This window comes from Symsagittifera roscoffensis, chromosome 5 (assembly GCF_963678635.1).
Source record: "Symsagittifera roscoffensis chromosome 5, txSymRosc1.1, whole genome shotgun sequence".
NCBI classification, from domain to species: domain Eukaryota; kingdom Metazoa; phylum Xenacoelomorpha; order Acoela; family Convolutidae; genus Symsagittifera; species Symsagittifera roscoffensis.
Genome location: NC_087066.1, coordinates 29038252 through 29057480, shown reverse-complemented (window position 1 = coordinate 29057480; position 19229 = coordinate 29038252). Strand labels below are relative to the sequence as shown.

General features: G+C 35.4%; 2 protein-coding genes across 2 annotated transcripts in view; both read left to right on the top strand.

Annotated features, from left to right (window-relative positions):
* The window catches only part of LOC134846088 (uncharacterized), a 322069-nt gene that overhangs the window by 159303 nt on the left and 143537 nt on the right, over nucleotides 1–19229 (top strand). The window lies entirely within an intron of this gene.
* The window catches only part of LOC134845650 (glycine receptor subunit alpha-4-like), a 62352-nt gene continuing 59359 nt past the window's right edge, over nucleotides 16237–19229 (top strand). The window contains exon 1 of the mRNA XM_063862668.1: nucleotides 16237–16761. Coding sequence (XP_063718738.1) covers nucleotides 16679–16761 — 83 coding nt within the window. The 5' untranslated portion in view covers nucleotides 16237–16678. The remainder of the gene's footprint in view (nucleotides 16762–19229) is intronic.

Here is a 19229-nt window from a genome sequence, read left to right as displayed (position 1 = left end):
CACCAAAAATATTTTAATAATTTTAAGAAACATATCCAGTTTGCATAAACAGATTTTAAAGCCTTTTTGTATCATTTTGTAAGGTATAACTTTGTGTCATTAGATTTGTGACCTACTTGAACATAAATTTTAGAAAATTTTTTACTGTTAAACTAAGATATCATCAGAAAGAGTCCGGTACAGCCATGAACAGCCTAACTCGCTTATTAGGTGACCAAACTGTCACGGCTTGAAAACTACTGTACAAAAACAATTGCCAAAGTTCTAACAAAACAAAGGTTGTATAAGAATATGCATAGCTGTGGAAAAGTTATTGAACCTCTTAAAAATTTTCTTTCTGCATCAGCATAAAGAGCAGCAGAAAAAAAATTAATTTAATTAGAATTCGTTTTGATAATTAATTTGCCAAGTCTATGAAAATTGTGCAGCTAAATGCAACTGTTTTCTAGATCAAAGAGCCTAAAATGTGACCACTTCTTCAAAAAAAATTGGTTCATTTTGAAGTTGGTTGTTTATTTGTACTACGGTCATCTAAAATCAGTTTACCTCAACAAATTTGTATATCTTTGTTATGTCTTTGGACTCGGAAAAAGTTTGTATTTGAGTAATTTATTTTTTCAAATAATTTTCCTTGCAAAAACAGATGCCAGAAACAATATTCGGTTAGAATTGAGCAGTATCAACCCTATAAAAGCCCATTCGGTTGAAGGTTGATCATATTTTAATCAGTTTGAAAATACGTTGAAAAAGACTGTTTAGGTTTGTTTGATTCTTCTCCTCATACTAACTCCGGGAACAGATTTTTTTTTAATTTTAGCTTTTTAAAAACTTTGTAGTTGTGCTTATTCCAATGCAGTCGGCTGCTTCTGTTCTTAATTTAGTATTTAGTAAATTAAATTTGAATTGAAAATACTTGGAACATCAAGAAAATTTAAGCGAAAAAGATATTTTGCTTTGAGCCAGACCTAATGTTGATATTTTTAATTTTTTTTGGTTAATTGGAATTTTTAAAGAACAAATTTTAATGAATTACTTGTTGTTTTTATTCTGTAAAGACTATATCACCCGGGTTGAACTCCATAAACCGAAAATGCTTATCATACATTTCCATACAACAAAAATAATTATCATACAATTCCATATATCAAGTGTTTAGAGAAAATGCTTGCCATAAAATTTCCATAAACGACACAAAAATCTGTTTTGATAATTTGCCCCAAAAGTGTTTTTGTTTTTTTTTTCAACCGCAAATCGAGTTTTGTTCAACCGCAAACAAACAAATTCTGAAAAAAGTTTTTTGCATGCATAATTTAACTTTCTGTGTGCATAACGTAAACCTGGATACGACAATATTGGCTTTTTTCTTTTCACTGAATTTTTTTTCTAAAACGCAAAAAATTTACTATTTCTTTTGTATTGCGTGTTTATGTATGCCTTGATCAATGTCTGCTAATATGAAATATCAAAAAGTAAGAAGAACCATCATTGAAAAATTTTGCCAAAACTTGGAAGTTTGTTATTTTAGTTATATCATTTGGGAAAGACAGCTCGGTTGTTTACGACGCATTTTAAATGCAAGACCGTCCAACCTTTGTTGCTTTGAGCAACCAAGGTCTTTGTTATTGTGTTCGGTTGTAAACACAACCCAAAGGTTTTCAGAAAATAAACTTAGAAACAAAAAAATAATTTTTGGTTTATGAACGAAACACCCATTTATGGGAAAATGTTTATCATAGAGATTTCATACAATTTTCTTTACGTATGGAATTCTATGGAATTGTATGAAAAAAAATTCCCATTTATGAGAATTGTGTGACAAGCAATTTTGGTCAACCCGGGTAGTTTATGTAGTGACTCAGATTCTTACCACACATCAAGCAAAATGATGATCATTTAGACTCATTACGATGAACTTATGTAGTAGTAGAGAAAAACCATAACCAGCTGAATATGATTTTTGTACAATGGGTGGCTGATTAATTGCCGGCGGCTCAATCAAAAAGCAAAAAGAAGGAAATTTCTTTATTAAAGAAATTTTGCGAACTGAAAAATTAAAGTTCTGTGGAAAACAATTTCAGTTTGATTTTTGCAAGATTGGAATAAATATTGCGGAAAATTTTTTCCTCAAAGTTTGTTGCAACTGGATTATGATTCAAATCAAGTATTTATTCATTTTTTTTCTGAAAGATCCTTTTTATGTCGTCGCAAAGTTCTTTAGTCTTCTCAACTTTTGTTTCAACTTTTGTTAAAATTGACGGAGTTTTTATTTTCGGAATGCTTTTTTGTCGAGTTTTAAACTTAGAAATCAATCGAAAGTTTGTTATCTTTTGCACAACCATTTCATAGTGTTTTCCTTCGATATTAGTTTTTTGTAAAGTTATGGGGTTTTAAAGAGTGATAAGTTGGTCAATTTGTGACAATTAAGAAATGAATTACTATTGCGTTAGCGAGTCTTAATCCGTCTTGGAAATCGTTCCACATTTGAATTGAAGCATTTTATTTAATCTATTTTTTTAGATTCAATTTTGAATTACATCTGAATTCGATTATGCCTAATTCAAAACTCTCGACCTCTTTGTATAATTCAATCACGCACCAAGCACAAAAATAACGACACTAAAAATTGAAAAAAAAACTTTAAAGTGTAATTTCTTTAATGTAGTACTCTGTACTATTTGCACAACAGAAATTGGCTATACTCGACGGAATTTTTTTTACAAAACTTTAGGGGTTTAAAGATTGCCAATATGGTCAATATGGGTCAAATTACTTGTGACTGAGTGGAGATTTAATCCAAATTAGAAAACGTTCCAAGTCGGTTGAAGCTGGCTAATTGCCATAATTGTTACGATACTAGGAGTGAAAATTATAACAAGTGCTTAATTTAAAAAAGATTACCCTCACATTTAAAAAAAATCAACACTACTCCATAGACTTCCACAGGAAAATGGAGCATTCGGGACTTTACCCTGACACGACAAACCTTGTTATATTATCGCATCAAATGTGATGAAGAGCCAAAAAAATCTTACAAAGTCAAAGTCACAAACCAAAATAAAATCATCAGAAGTAATCAAAACTAAGAATCATGAGAATTGATTCACAAAATCATCAAATATGTTTAGTAACTATCTTTGAAGCACGGAACAATAATAAATTTTATCAAAGATAGCCGGTCACTGTGTAATTATCACAGAATAATCCGATCATAGTCTTAAAAAACGCGGAAGTTTTTTTTCAAATTAGTGTCGTTTTTTCTAAGTTGTGTGATAAAAAGATTTGAACAAAAAGTAGAGCTTAGGCATATTTGACAGTCATAGTAAAATAGACAAAAAAGAAAAAGCAGTTTTTGTAGAAAAATTACTAAAGAAAAGAAAAAAGTTTAAAATTCTTTTTTGAGATTCGAAAAAAAATTTTTGAAGTTTTTCAAATTTAGTTTTTGACATTTTTAATAAATAGGGCAATAAAATTCCAATAACTAATAATACTGGAGTAAAAAAATTTCATGGCCTAAAATAAGCATAAACAAGCTAATGTATGACCCGCTCGAAATTAGACGAAAAACCAAAAAAATCAAACCGGTGTTCCTCGACATTAAAAAAAAAATTAGGAAGTTTTTTTTTAATGGTTCGAATCACGACTGAAAGAGATTTTCTATGATTTATCACTCAATCCAGTCTGATGATCATTGATGATACCTGATTTTGTGTGATGTTACCTGAAAATAAATAGAAAAAACTGAAACACCCTAATACAAAGTTTCTTCCCATTTTAAAATGTTGGAACAAACTCATGGTGAAAGAAATTATATGAAAGTTTTTTTTTCTAACTGACTGTGATGGAGTTTCCACGCTGCTTGGTCTCTTTCCGTTTATAAATAATTCCTGATAACTCGTGAAATAATTTCGAGAGCCTATCTTTGTCATCTTGCAATGGAGATTTTTTGCGTCCATAGGCAAAAACATTTACTTAAGAAATTCCTCTCACGGAAGAACAGTTACACTCAAAACAGCATCATCAATTTAGATTTCTGTATGCCGATAATGCCATTCAATCGATAGGCAATGTTTTTGAAAAAAAAAAAGAATGATTGTAATATGTTATTGGAGCGCTGGTATGCCCTCAATAATTCCAATAAATCTAACTACTGTTTTAAGGACCGACAATGTGGTTCTTATTTGGTCGAATTATTGTGAAAGCGCAAAATTGTTCTTCCAGGAAAATTTTGGGAAAAGCAAGTAGAAAGATTTTACGTGTCTTTCCAAATAAGCTTTTGTGAAAAACAAAACAAAACACTTATTGGTAGTCAACTGATCCGTTTCGGACCAACGTCATGTGACTTTTCCTAATTTCCTTGAGCTTTCGTTTTTCGTTTCTTTTCAGATGTTTGTGGGAACTTTGACTCGTCACTGGTGTTCTACGGGTTACCGCCGGGGATCTGCGCTGCCGGCGATTTTCAGAGCAATGACGTTTTCGAAGGCTCTCACCAAAAAATTGCGATGATTATTCTAAAAATATTACCAAAGGGAAAACCTTTAGATTAGAAACAAGAACGACCCCCCCCCCCCCCCCCCGCGGCAAGTCGCTACCCTTGGAGTATAAATGTTTTTAAGTTATTTGATTGTTTTTTGAGTTCAGTACTGACCCATGTAGTGTTTGCGCATGGCTGCCCGGATGAATCCGAAGGCGACCTTGTGCAGTCCGTCGTGTGTGGAGTAGTAGTGGATCTCCTTATTCCCTGTGTACTGTTTCTTCTCATCCAACTCATCCTCCAGTCGGAAAGCCGGCGCATCCGACTCCTGAAGACCACATAAGTGATTGAAAAAGCGCTGAAGAATTGGTCAAGCTATCCTGGATGGTCAATTTTTCTGAAGTCTGAAAATTGACTGGCAGGACTTCTCATCCAAAAAAATAAAAATTTCTATCCAAATCATTTTCATGACTGAAAATTTTTTGAAAAAACAGCATATGCTTTTTAGTCCGTTTGCTGAAGGAGGCGGATTGAAAATTATGAAGTAGAATTTTTTTAGATCCTCGAATCAGATAAGCTGTAACATTGTTTTTCAAAGCAATCAACTGCGCTCAGAGAGAAAAAACTCAATAACTTCACTTTCAGAGAAAACCCTATTGCAGAAAAAACTCAATAAGCAGTAGAAAGTATATATATTTAAATAATAATATATATAATATAATAGTAGAAGTTCAAAACTTGATTGCACGGCAACTGAAAGTGGTTCCACCTTGTCAAAAAGTGTCATCAGGAGGTAGTGGAACAAGTTGTCCAGATTGGTAATAAATCCCAGGATGTCAGGCGACAGCAGCTGGAATCGATCCGCCCACTTGGGGTGTTTCATCACATAGAACAAGTAGGCCTCCCCCAACTCTTCATGCACCTAGAACAAGTGAAATGAAGCTACTACCGTTTTACTGTTGCTTAGTTATTTAGTTTCTTAGTTTTTCAGCACCAGTTATGCACTCGGAAAAATGCAGAAACAAGATAAAACGCAGAAGAATATCTAGCATCATTGTTTTTTGAATGAAAAGCGCTCTTTGGAGGTACGATTACTTTCAGTCGTGTCTGTTTGAAAAATTGGTCAAGATTTCCAAAGAACCCGAACTCAAACTATATTCCTATCCAAGAATTATTTCCCTTTCGCTTTGAACGAGGATTTTTCGGATGCTCGACTGCGAAGTAACATTTACGATTCGAAAAATTTACCAAATAATTACATAAAGAACCGATCAAGAAATTGTCAGCAGCGCCTCTTCATGTGCCATTCTTTCCTCTTATGATTCAAGTGTAGTTAAGAACAATACCTGACCCAGATCCTTTCCGGACACTTTGGCTGTCTCCTCTATCATGCGAACAAGTGTTGTCGATAGAGTGCCACCGGGAGACAAGACCTGTTGCGAGATCTCCCGCTGCACGTCATCGGACAGACCGATTGACTTCGTTATTTCACTCCATTTCTCTTTTCCCAGCTCCTTGAAAAACAAAACTTTAAAACTCAACTAAAAAGTCAGTGAGTCTATTTAACTATTCCCCTTTAGTATCTTGAAGCGAATTGCCACCCCCTATATAAGGATATAATTCAACGGTTAAGCATATACAAGTTTGGTACTTTCGCAAGGGGGGGGGGGGGGGTATAGTTGATGATGAGATCTAACTCAACAGAAGTAAATTTCCAATTGCGAATTTTTTCGTGCAACTTAAAGCGTTAAACTCAGCTCTATCTGTTTTTGTAAATCAGACTTTGATGAAATTTTTTAGTTTTTAGGACCATTTTTTTTAGCTGAAAAGCGTCTTATTTTTTTTAAATTAAAAAGAGCTTACATTTGGAGAAGCTTGCAGTTCAAAAACTACAATTTACGAATTTTTTTTGAAATATTTTATAAATTACCTCTTGGTCCAGTACATACTGCTGTAAAGCTGCTCCTAGTTTTGGAAAAGCCATTTTTTAAAAACAACAATTTAATGGTAAATCTTTTTCAATTATTCAATGAATTGAAGTGATTTAATTTAGGAAGAGCCGAAAACACAGCCAAATCACACAATTGTTGAAAAATTTAAGCCAAAACAAACATGTTAAAACAGACTTGGAAGTCATACAAGGAATGAAATTACTTTTGAACTTTCCTTTTCTAATTCTCATTAAAAGGTTAAAATTAGCAAAAAAAAATGGAGAACTCGGCTGAAATAGGCAAGAAAAACAAATCAGATAATATTAGAAATATATGAAAAATCGCAATGCATTTCGATAACATTATCATCATCAGTCATTTCTATCACTGAAAACAAAAGCGTTATAAAATACACCAATTAATGAAACCATCGTTCGCCTAACCTAATTTTGAAATTTCTGAAGACAAAAACTTAAAAAGTTTGCTTTGTTTCGTTATAATATGATCGTAAGCAGAAGCGGATGCGGATTTAGAATTTTCTCAGGGGGCGGGGGGGGGGTTGTTAAAAAAAGTTCGGAAAAAAGTCATTTTTTTATTGGTCGACTAAATTTGTTTTTCTGAGCTCTCCCACATCACTATAAAGACTCTATTTTACAAAGTTGTTAGTGCCCAAGTCAAATTTTTGAAAAAACAACCAAGCTTAAATCAAGACATTTTAGTAAATTTTGGAATGTTTTCACCAAAATAATATCATTTCTTTAGCGCGCGCTACCAGGCATCTAGGAAAAATGAGAACAAAAAATCAATTGTAATGGATTTATGTGGTCTAAAATAGTATCCATATAATCGATTCAGACCACGAAAAGGATGAAATTAATTATCATCCATTGTTTTTATCAATTTTACAATTAATTATAATCCATTAAAAATCTATTAAAATGGATTTTTGTTCCGACTTTGGTTATGCTCGGTGTAATTTTTTCGTAGAGTTATGGGGGTTTAAATATTGCCATTTTGGCCAATTTGGGACAATTAACGCGTGATATATTGCTTGAGGGGGGGATGATTTTTTTAGAAAAAATTTCAAATTTTAGAAAGTTTTTTTTTTTTTCATTTTAATTTATTACATTTAATATGTTAATGATATTTATGTAATTACTGCTCCATAAACCCTAAAAGGCAGTCAAAACGTTCAGCGCTTCGCCTTGATACGAGCAGTCTTGTTTATTGTTCCGACTTTTGATACGAAAGTAACGGAATGTTTGTGCTCGGGGTGGGTTTTTTTTCTTCACACAAATTTCGACTTTTTAACTAGCCATTTTTGACGGGATTTTTGAATATCATTCAAAATGTATTGTTATCCTGAGCTTAAATTTGAAAAAATTTTTCACCTGTGATCATTTTTTGTAAAGTTATGAAGGTTTGAAGATTTACATTTTGGCCATTTTGACCAATTTGGGACAATTAACGCGCGATATAATTCGCGCTATTAACGCGTAGGCGGAGATTTAATCCGTCTTATAAATCTTTCCAAATTGGTTGAACGAAGCTTATTTGCCATAAGTGATTTGTTACAAGGAACGAAATCTATCTTTTTGTATTTTACATGGCGTGTGGGGGATGATTTTCATAAAAAATTTCAAAAAAAAAATTACGTTTTTATTTTATTTTTATGTTTTTTACTGCTGCTTCATAAACCTTAAAAAGCAGTCGGAACAATCAGGGCTTCGCCCTGATACAAGCAGTCTTGTTTTGTTTCTCGAAGATTCATTAGGGGCTTTATAAGAGGAGTTGTAAGAAAAGCAATCGAGTAAGCAATCGAGTGACTTCATGTAGCAATACATTTGATATAAAAGCGGAGAATTAATCCGTCTTATAAATCGTTCCAAATTGGTTGAACGAAGCTTATTCGCCATAATTGATTTGTTACAAGGAACGAAATCTATCTTTTTGTGTTTTACATGGCGTGTGGGTGGATGATTTTCATAAAAAATTTCAAAAAAAAATTACGTTTTTATTTTATTTCATTGAACTTTTTTTATGTTTTTACTGCTGCTTCATAAACCTTAAAAAGCAGTCGGAACAATCAGGGCTTCGCCCTGATACAAGCAGTCTTGTTTTGTTTCTCGAAGATTCATTAGGGGCTTTATAAGAGGAGTTGTAAGAAAAGCAATCGAGTGACTTCATGTAGCAATACATTTGATATAAAAGCGGAGAATTAATCCGTCTTATAAATCGTTCCAAATTGGTTGAACGAAGCTTATTCGCCATAATTGATTTGTTACAAGGAACGAAATCTATCTTTTTGTGTTTTACATGGCGTGTGGGTGGATGATTTTCATAAAAAATTTCAAAAAAAAAACTGCGTTTCTATTTTTTTTTTCATTAATTTTTTTCTAAATGTTTTTACTGCTGCTCTGTAAACCTTAAAAGGCAGTCGGAACAATCAGGGCTTCGTCCTGATACGAGCAGTCTTGTTTTGTTTCTCGAAGATTCATTAGGGGCTTTATAAGAGGAGTTGTAAGAAAAGCAATCGAGTGACTTCATTTAGCAATTCATTTGATATAAAAACAAGACTGCTCGTATCAGGGCGAAGCCCTGAATGTTCCGACTGCCTTTTAAGGTTTATGGAGCAGGCAGCAGTAATAGCATAAAAAAATAGCATAAATGAAATAAAATAAAATGAAATTTTTTTTTCTAAAATTTGAAATTTTTTATGAAAATCATCCCCCCACACGCCATATAAAGTACAAAAAGAGAGATTTAGTTCCTTGTAATAAATCAATTATGGCAAATAAGCTTCGTTCAACCAATTTGGAACGATTTATAAGACGGATTAAATCTCCGCGTACGCGTTAATAGCGCGAATTATATCGCGTGTTAAATGTCCCAAATTGCTCAAAATGACCAAAATGGCAATCTTTAAACCCTCATAACTCTACGAAAAATGATCGCAGGTGAAATATCTTTTCAAATTTAAGCTCAGGACAACAATATCTTTTGAATGATATAAAAAAATTCCGTCATAAATGGCTAGTTAAAAAGTCGAAATTTGTCTGAAGAAAAAAAAAACCCACCCCGAGCACAAATATTCCGTTACTTTCGTACCGAAAGTCGGAACAACAAGGCTGCTCGTATCAAGGCAAAGCGCTGATTGTTCCTACTGCCTTTTTGGAATTATGAAGCACTGTTCGCCTAAAAAAAATTGATGTATTTTTTGAAAAAAAAATAAAGAAACTATTTAAAAGTTTTTGACATTTTTTTATCATTTCGCTGCTAGCCTATTAACGTGAAAGTTGTTAAAGTTATGACCAAAAGCTTGTTCAGTCAATTTAGAATGATATCTAATACGGATTATATCGCCGCTTACGCGTTATTAGCACGAAATATATCGCGCGTTAACTGTCCCAAAATGGCCAAATTGGCAATTTTTAAAACCCCACAACTTTATAAAATTGACCACATCTGAAATATCTTTCGAAACGTGAGCTCTAAACAACAATAATTTGAGGCTGATTAAGAACTTCCGTCAAAAATGGCTAGCTAAAAAGTCAAAACTTGTCTGAAGGAAAAAACCCACCCCGAGCACAAATATTCCGTTACGTTGGTTACGAAAGTCGGAAAAATAAAAGCAGTTATTTGATCTTGAACATTTTTTCCGATACGTTGAACTCTCAGTTACTTTTCTTGCAAGGTATGAAAACGTTTCCTAAAGCCGTTTATGAATATCCTTGTTTTTGTGGGAACTGCTAGCAAAACTAATGACTCGTAGCTCGACAATCATCGCCTAATTGAACTCCACTTCAAATTCAAAGTAGTTTTACGCGACTTATTTGTAAGAGGGTTCATTCGGAAAGTTGGGACCGCCTTTTAGGATTTTTTTTGGCTAGCTGGCCCGAAAGGTTTGATATTATGTTTCGTTTACAAAAATGCTGAACAAATAACTTTTGAGATACAAAGAGTTTGATCATGTTTATTTCGATTTATAAAAGACCGAACAAATATATTTGGCCAGACAAAAAAAAATACCCCGCTGATCAAAGTGGGGATTGTTACATAACTCTCCGTGAATAAATAGACGGGCTAATTCCAATAAAGATAAAAACAAATGGTTTTGCATTAGACTCGTGTGGAAAACAAAGCTGGCTTTATTAATTTAATTGTTAATGAATAATGGGTCAATTTTGGAGCTGGATAAAAAAAATTTCCGATTTCTTAGCAATATAATTAGTTTTTTTTTGAAAAAGAAGGAAAAAAGTACACTTAAAATTACATACTTAATCGTTCCCATAATCACAAAGTCCACATTTTGCAAAAAGGGAGAAGTTTGTCTTTAGGCACAAAGCCTGTAAACATTGTACCATTAGATTAGCTGTAATATTGAGGATGTTTAAAAATTAAAAGTTACAATAGCAGGAGGTGGGTATCGGGAAATGGTTCAAGAAGGGTTGCATTGAGGATTATGAAAGAGATTCGAAAAGAGTATCCAGCTCATTTTTGACCTCGAGCTAAAGCAAATTAATCGCTGAGTATTCCTGTAATGTAACAAAAGCTTTTTGATTTCCGAAGCACATGAAAGTTAAAATGAACAAAAACTGAAATAATTAGCGATACGTCTGACATTCTCTGTAATATTTGATTTTTTTTGGATGACATTGTAGTTTAGAAAGAATAGAACACATGAGATCCAAAGATATCAAATCAACAATGATCTAAGACTCTGTAATCGGCATTTGAAAAGAAAAACGATTTTGTCCTCCTTTGCGAATGAAAATGGGATAATCATATTAAATGGCGCCAAAAATTACTAAATTCAAGAGTGAGCGCACATGAAAGACATACATATCATTAAATAATGGTGAAGTTTCTTCTTCAAATTGGGCCTAAAGTAACATACTCAAATTTTAATCAAAAAAGCAGCTAGTGGTGCGGGAATTAGGACAAATTTGTTTTTAGTTTTTTGATGTTTCAAGTTGAAGTTGTAAGCCGTAACAAAAAACAGCAGGCGCGGATTTAGGGGAGGGGCGGACGCTTTCCTCCCTTCTCAGGGATTCGACCCCTTGCCGACCCAAAGGGCCCACTTTGGTACGTTTTACGAAATCCATTTATGGCCAACCTACCCTAAAGTTTTTCTAAAGGCGCCTTCGACGACAGAATATACTAATTTTGAGGAGCACGTGGGAGGATTTTTGTCCGGCGGATTTTGAAGTCCGCTGAACGGCCATTTGCACCAACTGACAGCTGGTGTTGGTGCCACCACGGAAATGCGGCCTTGACTGGAACCTGTTTCGATACTGTGTGCAACGCTACCCTCCTGAAGCTGATTAACGAGTCCACGCTTCCAGGAGTACTTGCACGCTGGTTAGCCTCGTACCTGCACGGTAGACAGGCCCGCACACTATTCGGGGACACGTTGTCAAGCAGCCGTATGGTCAGATTTGGAATTCCACAAGCATCGGTTGTGGCTCCTACGCTGTTCAATTTCTACGTGGCGGATGCTCCATCGCCCCCACCGACAACTGTCTTAGTATCCTACGCCGACGACTTCACAGTTTTCGCCTTTGGGACCGACATAGAGACTAAGCAAAGACATCAACAGCTACCTGACGACGCTCTGCAATTTTCTAGATTCTCGAGATTTGGAAGTATCAACAACGAAATGTTCCGTTCCGCTCTTCACGCCAAGCACCAAAGAGCACAAAATCACACCAGACATGAAGATAAACGAAAAAGCCTTCATTCTGGCGAAAACAACAAAAAATACATGCGTTACTTTTGACACATCCCTGATATTCGGCCCACACTGCAGACTAGCCGTAGCTACAGGAAGGAGCAGAGTGAATATCTTGAAAGCTCTCGCAGTAACCACATGGGGACAGAGCAAAGAAACCCTACCAAGCCCTCATCAAGCCCGTCTTAGAGTACCAGTTTGGACTCCTATCGCTGCACACACCCACGTAGAAACGCTGCAGGAAGTCCAAAACACAGCCCATGGAGTGGCCACAGGATGCACCACGATGACCGCCATCCAGCACCTACACGACGAGACGAAATTCCTACCCATCAGGCGGCACATCCGTCTGAAAGCAGTCCAGCACCAGTTGGTCCATCATCTTGAAGGACACCCTGGCAACAGGCTGCTAGACCAACCGGAACAGCCCAGAAACATAAAGGAAACGCTCTTCAGTAGGTACGAGAGGTACGTCACTTCTCTCCTAGAAACATCTGATTCAGAAGAAGAAGAAGAAGAAGAAGAAGAAGAAGACGACAATGACATAGGGCCATCAACACACATAACCGAAGAGGGCTACAGAGGGCTCCTCAAAAAAATGCATACAAACGAGGTCAAAGATGTCCTAGACAACCGGGACAAAAACAAAGTGCTCGATGAACCAGCCCCTAAACTAAGCAAGGACGAATTACGACTACCGAGAAATACCAGACGGACCTTTGCCCAGTTGCGAAGCGGTTTCTCCCCATTCCTGCAAACTTATCTGCAGGAAATTAGACGAAACAACCTCAGAAGCATGCCCAGAGTGCAACTCAGAAATCACACAATGGGTCACCTATTCAGGTGCAGCGCAAACCCGACCACACTCACCCCCCACGCACTCTTGGAAAACTCAATCGAGGCAGCCGCTTTCTTACAACTCGAGATGGAAGAAGCCACAAACGACGGACAAAATGAGGGCCAAACTACGGGCACCTAGGCAACAACAACAACAAAAACTTTGTGGAGGAGCGCGCGCCAGAAAGTTGTGATTTACCGTCAAAACTTTCCAAAAAATGCCCAAAAACGGCTTTTAGACATGTTTTTTTCAAAAATTTGCCCGCTGCGCTGAAAATTTAACTAAAAAACCGTCTTTATAATGCTTTAGGAGAGCAAAATTTTCGAAAATTTTTTGGAAATCCCCCCCGCCCTCGAGAAAATCCATGATCGGCCCCTGAAAACAGTATACAAATCTGAAGTTATGTTAAAAACTGTTATGATCTTCCATAAAAAAACTTAAAAGAAGATTCAGTTGACGGGTTTACGTGGACTGAATTAGGGTCATACAGTGGTTGAACTCTTTTTGTTGCCATGCGGATCGCTCTGGGACACGTGGTATTAGCGCCGGCTCCTATGCTCTTACATGGTCCAATCTTCGATTCGAATGAGAGTCTGGAGGTCTTCACATTTTCCGTGCACTGTAGCTTCGACTATTTTTGCTTTCATTTAAGAGGAGTGTAGCTTGTTCTCTAAGTCGAGGAGCATAGTCGCTATTATTTTCGGAATTTTGCACAAAAATAAACAGTTCAGAACATCAGAAAACGTTATAGTGTATTCCGCAAAACTTAGAGCTAAAAAAACTTTCGCAACTTCCACAGCAGGAGCCACTTACAGCCTAAAATGAAACTGCTAGCTGCAGGCAAACATGGTGAAAGGTCAAGAAGCTTTTTTCAAGCTTATACGCAAATTTCATAGTAACTGTCGCCAACTGATACGCTTGTTTCTCTGCTTCCATAACCTTTGGCATGGTATTCATCAGTATTTTGCTGTACTAAGGTTGAGATCTGCAAGGAATGCTCATCGGACAGAATGCATATCTTACAGGAAGCGAAAGGGCAAAACAATCCAGCCAAAAACATCTAATCTTCCAGTAAACAGCGTACGTTAACGTCAACCGGTGTTGCCGATCTGCGGAGTTGACTCCATTGGTCAGTTCTATATCTTGATTTGTCAATCATTCAGGAAACGTTGGGGATTCCTGTTGAGAAACGTTGAGGAAGCAGTATTCGGGAAACGTAGCGGAACCAGCGAGATGACCATTGCAGTTTGTTAAATCTTTGGGCACAGGTTCGTGTGCGATGGATATCCAGAAATCTGTTACTGGAAAAATGTTGATCTCGGTAGTTTGTGCGACATTTGAGGTAAAATTTTTTAGGAGCTTAAAAGCAGAGTTTTTTCATCTCAGTGGAAATTCAGAAAATCTCTCGTCTTTGGTGTGTAGAGATACTTAGGAAATATACAGTTATGTAATTGCCCGTCATCAGTGTGAAGCATGGAAAGAAATCGTTCCAAGTTTTAAGCCCATCTTTCATGCAAGTCAAAGGGCGAGAAATTTGGCCGTTTTTGTTTTTAAGATACTATGTGCTTAAATGAAATTTTATTAATGCCATTCTGCGCTTGCTGATAACGCGGAGTATTCTCATTATTTTCCGTCGTTAGCATGGAATGAAAATTTTTTAAAGTCGAATCGCTATGAAAAATACTTAGGTTTACTTAAACTCTATTTAGCAGCGATGATGGCATGCGTACGATCAACGCTAAATAAGCGAAACAAATGGCGCGAACCTCCTAGAAAATGGATCACCTTATAAAAATGATTAGTGTGATCAGTGAAAACAATTAGTAATTGTGGCTAAAATCTACTAGCACGCGTAGCGTGAATTAACTACGGTAACTACAGTTTGCGCTAACTGGACCAACAGCTTATCCACCTCAATTCGGATCTCGCTCCTCCACGGCGGAGGATGTTAATGCATCGTAGCCTTAAAACGAAACGTAGAATTCAGACGTCATAGCAAGTCAAAGTTCATCATTTTTAGTGCCGCGTAGTTCAGCAGCACGGTCAGAGCATTGTACTCGTATCACAACGAAAGTATCCACATAATTTTGTTTTCAAGCGCAATTCGTGATGCTGACTGATTCTTTAGTGAGTATTAACCAATCCTCGAAAGCGATTGGTTCGAATTTCATCTTTCAAACTCGTAAAAATTAGTTTGCAAAAAAATCTTCTTCATATAGCTTTATATTCCATTTGTTTCTTCAAAGTTGAACAAAAATTTATTGAATTGCTTTTTTTTATAATAACCTAGTTTCAACAAAGTTTTAACTGTTCGCTAACTTCCACAGCTTTTGCAAAATTTGTCGATTTTTCTTAAGCCGATCAAATTAATTTTCTGAACTACTTCAAATGCTTCTAAAGCCGGCCCTACTTAGTCAGAAATTTTTCAGCTTATTTAAACTTTTGACGAACAAAAAACAGGCCATCATTGGCCCATTGATTTTGGCACCCAATTTCAAAGATGATAGTCATAAAGTATTAGCAAAAGATGATCCTTTGGAAAAATTTGGCAAGCATAGTTAGCGTCCACGTTTCGCTTACCATTTTAATTGAATTTCATCAAATCTGCCCAGATAGAATGCGAGACTCGTCCTATTTCTAATTAACTTATAAGTTATAGTACCTTCAGATGTTTCATCCCTTTGAAAGGAACTATCAAATGCATCTCTTTGAAAGGAAACCCCTCTTAATCCTGTAATACACCCTCTCGTGACTAGCATATCCCCCTGTTCAGTTTCCGTTGCCTTTTACTGTATTTCACTAATTTGTCGGAAACTTTTTTGAGTTCTGAAAGGTACCCAGAAGTAATTGAGTCCATACCCCCTGAAGGCATCAATTATCTTCAGAGAAAAAGTGATTAAGAATTAATAAGATTAACTATGCGTTAACTTTTGAAGTGTTAAGTTTTAAATGCAACAAGGAAATTTTTGTCTGCAAAAATGTTAAATTTCATTTTTTCGATGGTGGATGGGAAGTTGGTTTCTTTAAAGTAATATTGTTATTCTTTGTCTAGAGATGAAACGATTTTTTGCCAGTTTGAAAAATTTGACCGATTTTAAACTCAACTAATTTTGAGCAAACGAGGAAACTAATGACTGCATGATTGACTTCAAAGTCACACTTTACATAATTTTTCTGGGTTCTTAGATTTCCTTGACCACTACTATTCCTTCATTTCCATTGGTTGATTTCTTGATAAAATTACTCCCTTTTCCTAGGCCTTGATACCAACATTTATCATATTTTGCCAAACACCACCTACGGTACCAGACTATAGTTCCCACTATTGACATTTCACAGTCCAAAATTTGATAAAACGGTCGATCAATTTATAAATTAAAAATTTAACCAAGTTATTGAAAAAAAATTGCTTACAATTGGCGTTTTCATAAACTTGGTCGATCAATTTAGAGTTTTCATAAACTTGGTAGAACTTAAAATTTCATTGATTTTCATGCTATTCAACGTCGATTCTCATCGGTGGATGGGAATATCCCAATCCTGCTACGTTAATCCGGTATTTCTGTTGCTTAACCAGACGGATATCTAATTGCGTTGACTTTATTTTGTTTGCTTGCTTCATATTTGATGATAAACTTCGTTCGCCTTCTTTTTCAGATGCGTGAAGAATACCAAATAGTAACAGATAAAAAATAGAGTACGGTAGGATGGCTGTAAAAATGACGAAAAGTTTTTGTTTACTGCTTTTGAAATTTTTATTTTACTGCGAAATTCTGCAAACAGCACTTGGGTAAGTAGTTTTTTCTTTAATTTTCTCGGTAGAATCATAACTATAGATATATGTTTTCTTCGGTTGGTCAAAATTTTTCATCAGGAGGACTTTTGCGAGATCTAAGATTTTCTCGAGGGCTGGGAGATCTTTCAAAAATTTAGTAGACTTTTTGTACATCGACCAAATTGATTTTTCAAGCCGAGAACTTTCAAAACACTAGTGGCATGCAAAAAAAATTATCTACTACGCAATCGAAATTTCAACGCATTTTCGAACCCTCAAAACGCTCGCCCTCAAAACTAATATACACGCTGGAAAAAAAGTAATGCAATTAAATAATTTATTAGAAGGAAAACGAAATTAACTCAAATTACTTAACTTGAATTAGACATATACCATTTTAGTTTCCCCTCTGGTGTGAATCCACTCTATTTGTAATAGTGGTTACCACAAGACATGCAATTGCATTCCAAAAAATTGTTCTCAATTAATAAAAGGCATATCTTTCAGACCATCATTCGAAATTAGTTTCTTCCGTTTTCGTTTGCTAGACATACTGATGTCAAAACTTAAAGTTATAAGTTTTATTACTATAGGCAGGTCAAAAAAATCCAAAACGCTCTTGCCCGATGTAGGTTTTAATAGGCTTACAAACTATTTTATGGTATTTTTTTTCGAGCAAAAAAGTTTTAAAACAAAAAAGTTTTTTAAGTTGTTTTTACGTACAAAAAAAGCAGGGGCGGTGAGATATCCCTAGAAACGCTACAAAAACTCAGTTAAAAACTATCAATGACATTAGTAAATTGTTCCTTGATATGGATATCGAATTAATTTCAGTAATTGGTTACATAAATAAACAATAGTATCAACCGTAATCTTTCAACGGAGATTAGATAGAGTGAGAGAGAGAGAGAGAGTGACAAGCTAAAGCGTGAATCATTCACTATCGTTGACAGGTGTCAATAAGCAGTCTTTCAAATCTGGTGTATATTGGCGCCGAAGGCATCTTTTTGAAAACTTTTGGTTTGGTCGGCTTTAAATAGATGCCATAAAATGATACCAAATGATACCAAAGTATAGTCATTGAAACATTTCCGACACTTTTATTGTTCTTACTTTCGTGACGAAAGTACGGAATATATGTGCTCGAGTGGGGTTTTTTCTTCAGAGAAATGTCGAATTTTTAACTAGACATTTTTTTAACATTGGAAAGGTATTATTATCCTGAGCTCAAATTTGAAAAGATATTTCACCTGTGACTATTCTTCGTGAAGTTATGGGGGTTTAAAGATTGCCATTTTGGCCAACTTGGGACAATTAACGCGCGATATATTTCGCGCTATTAACGCGTAAGCGGAGACTTAATCCGTCTTAGAAATTGTTCCAAATTGGTTAAGAGAAGCTTATTTGCCATAATTTATTTGCTACTAGAAGCGAAGTATTCCACTTTGTACTTTATATGGCATGTGGGGGATGATTTAAAAAAAAAACTGAAATTTAAAAAAAAAATCCTTTTTATTTTTTCTTTTTGTAATTTTTTTAAATGTTATTACTGCTCCATAGACCTTAAAATACAGTCGGAGCATTCAAGGCTTCGCCTTGATACGATCAGTCTTGTCTGATGTTTGTGCACTTTCACAACAAAATAGCGTCTTTGTCCTCATTCTTTGACCTACATTGCCGGAATTCCCTCTTGCAAACCATAAAATGGCAAAAGCATGAAATGTAAACTACTACGCATGCAGCTTAAGTTTATGGTGATACGGCGTTCACTTTGAATGTTCAGATCATGTATTTTACCTTCCTGCCATGGCAATGATAGAGCGTGAAGACAAGCTAACTCTAGCTTCAGGCCTGCCGCATCAATTTCCTCTGATTTAGCGATGCCATGTTAAACTTCCAGTCCCAAAACAAAAATTTTTCTCAACAAAACATTTTAGTCTGGACTGTGGGTGAAGAATAAAAACGCCTTATGCCTTTTCTAGATAGCTTTTCATAGATTCTGCTTAACCAAGCTTACAATCGCAGCTATTAAATTATCTAATTTTAAAATCAACCGTTTTTGCAAACAATTGTGGTTGGCAAGGTGAACTTTTTAACTCTTATTTATAATCCTCATCAAAAATATGAAAAATATTTTGCTGGATAAAAATTACAGGAGTTTTAGTCAAAACCTGATCTAGTTGGACGCTTCTTTGATAAAAGTTTGAAAGTTAAGTTTTAAATCAAACTCAAAATCACGGAACCGTTCAAAATGAACCTTTGGGTTAATCAATTTTGCGCGTCAAATGGTTTTCTCAATGGTTGTTAATAACAAATACAGAATACTCTCAGATAAACAGACGTTTTCACTTAGAGCGTAGTTGTCATAATAAACTACGAAACTTTTCGAATTAACAGGTTCCTTTCATAGAATTAACAGTTTGGCTTGAAAATTAACAGAACAAAATCCCTAAATCACCGTAACTTTTTGAGTATTCACGACA